The sequence below is a fragment of the Merops nubicus genome, unplaced genomic scaffold, assembly GCF_000691845.1.
Source record: "Merops nubicus isolate BGI_N331 unplaced genomic scaffold, ASM69184v1 scaffold38436, whole genome shotgun sequence".
Taxonomy (NCBI): Eukaryota; Metazoa; Chordata; class Aves; order Coraciiformes; family Meropidae; genus Merops; species Merops nubicus.
The window spans coordinates 190-4,302 of NW_008616248.1; the positions used below are offsets into that span (position 1 = coordinate 190).

The window sequence follows — 4,113 nt, forward strand, 5'->3', positions numbered from 1 at the left end:
GGGCGAGGGAAAAAGGAGGCTCGGCTAACACCGTTCCCCCTGTTTGGAAAAGCAGCGCTGTTGGCAGAGACACGGGCACAGGGCAGCGTGCAGTCACTGTCTGACCAGATGTGAAATCTGGGAGAGCGTGAGGCCACGTTGCCAGTCACTGCCACCCCACTTCAAAGAGAACGCTGGTGGCAGCAGGCAGTGCCGGCGCTCTGCTGCGGTCTGTGGTTAGCCCCGGCTCGGGAGGAGCGGTTTGAGGGAGCCCTCGCCCCGGGACGTGGGCTGGCACACAGGTTAGCACACACGTGCTTGCAGAAGCAAGGCACTGCCAGCGCAGCGGGGACTGGTGTGGATTCACGGATCTTCTTTGTTCCAGTGCTGGGAGCCTGGTGATGCCATAAGGTGCTTTGATAAGCAGTATGAACACAAGGGCAAGTGCTGCAACCGGTGTCAGCCAGGTATGGAGACCCGTTCACCTTCCCGGGCATCCTCTGGCCTGGCTGTGCCAGGACCTGCTGCCTGTCCAACAGAGCAAGCCCAGCTCAGAGTGATCAAACCCCTCCACCCCACTGCCAGCAGTGCTGACAGCTTCATCTCTGTGTGGCACCTCAGCACTAGAGCAACTGGGGACTTCATGGGTGCCCTGGGAGATCCCCTAGACCTCACCAAATCTGCCACAGCTCTCTTGGGTCTGTGCTCCTGTAGCTGCAGGACCCCATAGCACAAGCAGCTTCTGGGAAGAGTGCTGACACTGGCACTACCAAATCGTGACAGTATTTGCCAGCTCCCGCTGTCACTGCCAGATTGTTTCCCAGTCCTTGGAGTGCTGGAGGTGGTGAATGGCCCCACTGCTCTCCTGCCCCAGCACCCAGCAGCCCTATCCCCCAGCCCCATGCAGCATGCACAGCCACTGGGTAAGCTGGCCCCTGGAACCCTGGCTGCCAGAGTGGCACCAGTCTACCAAGCAGCATGCTGCAGCAGCCCTGGCAGCCACAGCTGCCCATGCTCCCCTGTCCTGACAGAGCTGCTGCCTGGAGAGCGGGAAGCCCCCTCCTCACCAGCCTTTATTGCAGGGGAAAAGCTGGTCTCCGAATGCAATGGCACAGAAGACTCTGTCTGCACCCGCTGTGAGAGTGGACACTACCAGCAGAGCTGGACCAAGGAGAGGCACTGTGCCCCCCACGATATCTGTGACAACAGTAAGTGCTTCCTGCACCCCCCGGCCCTGACCTTGGGGAGCTGCAGGGGCTGGTGTCCCCCAGGCTCACCTGCCTGGCACCTCACCCTACCCACGCTCCCTTTGCCCAGATGCTGGCCTCATCCTGAAGATGCAAGGAAACACCACGCACAACACGGTGTGTAAGTGCCAGGCTGGCATGCACTGCTCTGATGCCAGCTGCCAGACCTGCTTGGAGAACCAACCCTGCCAGCGTGGCTTTGGCTTCGCAGCAGGTGAGTCCGACCCGCTGTTCTCAGTGGGACTGATGGCCTGGCAGCACTGGCCTCAGGTCCTCCCAGGAAACAGGGGCTCTGCCTGTAAGGTGCCCCTAATAGGGCTTTGGGAGAGCTGTGCCTGGCAGCATTGCCCCAGGGAGTGCTTGCTGCTCACCTGAGCCCCACAGCCCTTCACCTCCTGCAGCCCATACTGACCTTCCTGCAACCTCTGCTCCTCTCCAGCCAAGGCTGAGGCCCAGATGTCATCCCCCTGCGAGCCCTGTGCAGAAGGCACCTTCTCCAATGTCTCTTCTAAAACAGAGCCGTGCCATCCCTGGACGAGGTATTGTCCAAGTGCCAACCACATTCCTCACCCACCCCCGGATGAGCCCTGTCCGTGTGAGCGTGTCCTCTGCTGCCAGCCTCCTCAGGGGCCTTGGGGACCAGCTGGCCGGGATGGTCTCTGAGGGACCATCAGGCTGGCACAGGGCAGGTGAGAGGAGCAGAGCTGTGAGGGCAGTGAGGTCCAGGGCAGTGGGGCTGAGCTCAGGGCAGACATCCAGGCACGGTGACCACTCCTCAGCGTGTGCACAGAGCTTGGGCCCCTCCAGGGACATCTACACTGTCATCTGCACTGGGGAGCAGCAGATGAGGGGCTGCAGGTACCCCCATGCCCTGTCCAGGCTCCCCCTCCCACTGTGCTGCTTGGCTGCAGTCATCCGAGGCACCAGCCCCCTCGGTGGGGAATCTGGCTTTGAGGATGCCGTGGGCTGGCAGGTCATCCCTGTCTTTAGAAAGCTGCTTGAGGGTTAATTGCACTCCCTGGTAGAAACGTGAGCCTTATTTCCAGACTGAATTAGTCTTGCTTCAGCTGCCAGCCATTGGATTTCAGTTTGCTTTTATCTGTGCCCAGAAATTACCTCCCCATGGAGCCACTTGCAGCCTGTCATCAAGTCATCTCCAAGTTGTTCTGCAGTAACTGCAGTGCCTTGAGCCCCAGGGTGTCCCTGACCCATCAGGTCTCAAATATCCATTTCCTCCTGCACCTTGTCCCCATCTACAGCAGTTTCAGCAACTCTAGAACCCCTGGGTGGGTCCCTGCTGTGTACCTGGGGCCAGCACAGGGGCCGATCCTGGGACCCCAGGCCACTCGCCCCTCCAGAGCCCAGCAGGCTCAGTGGTGGGCGTTTTCTTGCACAGCTCATGTGTCTGTCCAGCCCTGGCTATTCCACCTCAGGAACTTTCCACGTGCCCAGGCTGTTGCTGTGGTTACATGGTCTCATTCTTCCCTGCAGCTGTGAGGAAAAGGGGCTGGTGATGAAGGCAAAAGGGACGAACACCTCGGATGCAATCTGTGGTGAGTGCCTGGTGCCCTGGGCTAGACCAATGCAGAGCAGGGATCTCTGGTGCTCGGGCTCCTGCAGCGCTCAGAGGAGCTGGCCTGGCCCCGGGATGTTTTTGGGAGCAGAGGGCCTTTCCACAGTGCTGGCACGATGCCTTCCTGCTCCTCTCTGTCCCCTGAGGGATCCCGTGCGGGCTGGCCTGGAGCAGAGGCAGTCTGGAGCACTCGGTGTCCGGGGGGAGTGTCCTGTGTGTGCCCCACTGACCCCTCTCCCTCGGCAGAGGCGGGTGGACGCTCCTCACTGTCGGTGCTGATCCCCATCACAGCCGCCATCGTCACGTGCCTCGTGGGCCTCTGCATCTACTGCCTGGTCCACACAGGTAAGGAGGGGGCTGGGACACTGGAAGTGATGCCTTGGCCAGGGGGGCCATTGGGGAGAGGAGCTGAGCAGGGTGGATGGTGGCAGCTCTGCCAAGACTGGGGCAGCCCTTCTGGGGACACCGCTGGGCACGGTTCCCTGAGCCCCTTGTCCTGCCAGGTCTGTGGGCTCTGTCCTGGGGAGCAGGAGTGTTTGCACTGCTGCAGCCCAAGAGGGGCCAGCTCTTGGAAGAAAGCGTGGTGCTCGGTGGGTCCAGGTTGTCTTCTCTGCCATGGGCCCCAGCCTAGCAGCAGCAGGTGCAACGTGAGCTGCAGGACCTGTGTGGCAGCAGCACCAGCCCTGGCTCTGACCCCTGAGAGCTCATGGCAGGGCAGGAGTGCTCCCCCATGACTGTTGCCTTCTCTGTCCCTCTTTCCATCCAGATCCCAGGCGACGGGTGCAGAAGCAGGTGAGTCTGCCCAGAGCCCTCCTCCAGGAGTGGGCTGATGTCCCTCCTGGGCACAGACGGGGGTGTGCCAGCAGCAGAGAGCAACAGGAGCCATGACTCTGCAGGGAAGGAGGGGCAGGGGCTGTCTTAGGGCTGCCTGGCTGGGACAGGACAAGGGCTGGGGCAACCCTGGGGTGCTGTCGGTAAATACTGAGACGGGAGGGACCTGCAGGGGGTGAGGCCCTGCTCTGCACGGGAGCATAGCCGGAGCCTAGAGAAAGGCGTGGCTGCAGAGGTGGGGGGTGTAGCTTCCTTCCCCTGACCCTGTGCAGATAGAGGCCGGGAAGCCCAGAGAGGACCCGGAGCACCACCCCCAGGAAGTGGGGGAGGACGGCTTACCCGTGCAGGAGACCCTGCTTGGACGGCAGCCCGTGGCCCAGGAGGATGGCAAGGAGAGCCGCATCGCGGAGCAGGAGAAGCTGTGAGGACGCAGGGGACTGCCTGCAACAGGAGCAGAGGCTGGGGCCTGCCCCAGCTCCTCTG

The 4,113-nt window shown here is 61.8% G+C and overlaps 1 protein-coding gene across 1 annotated transcript; it reads left to right on the forward strand.

Moving 5' to 3' along the window:
• Positions 1 to 364: 364 nt before the first annotated feature.
• CD40 (CD40 molecule, TNF receptor superfamily member 5) lies at positions 365 to 4,055 on the forward strand (the record flags this gene model as incomplete). Its single annotated transcript, XM_008942783.1, has 8 exons — positions 365 to 446; positions 1,062 to 1,187; positions 1,297 to 1,440; positions 1,666 to 1,765; positions 2,718 to 2,779; positions 3,046 to 3,144; positions 3,566 to 3,591; positions 3,903 to 4,055. Coding segments are annotated over 8 exons (792 nt in total), but the record flags the coding sequence as incomplete, so codon positions are not given.
• Between the last annotated feature and the right edge of the window lie 58 nt (positions 4,056 to 4,113).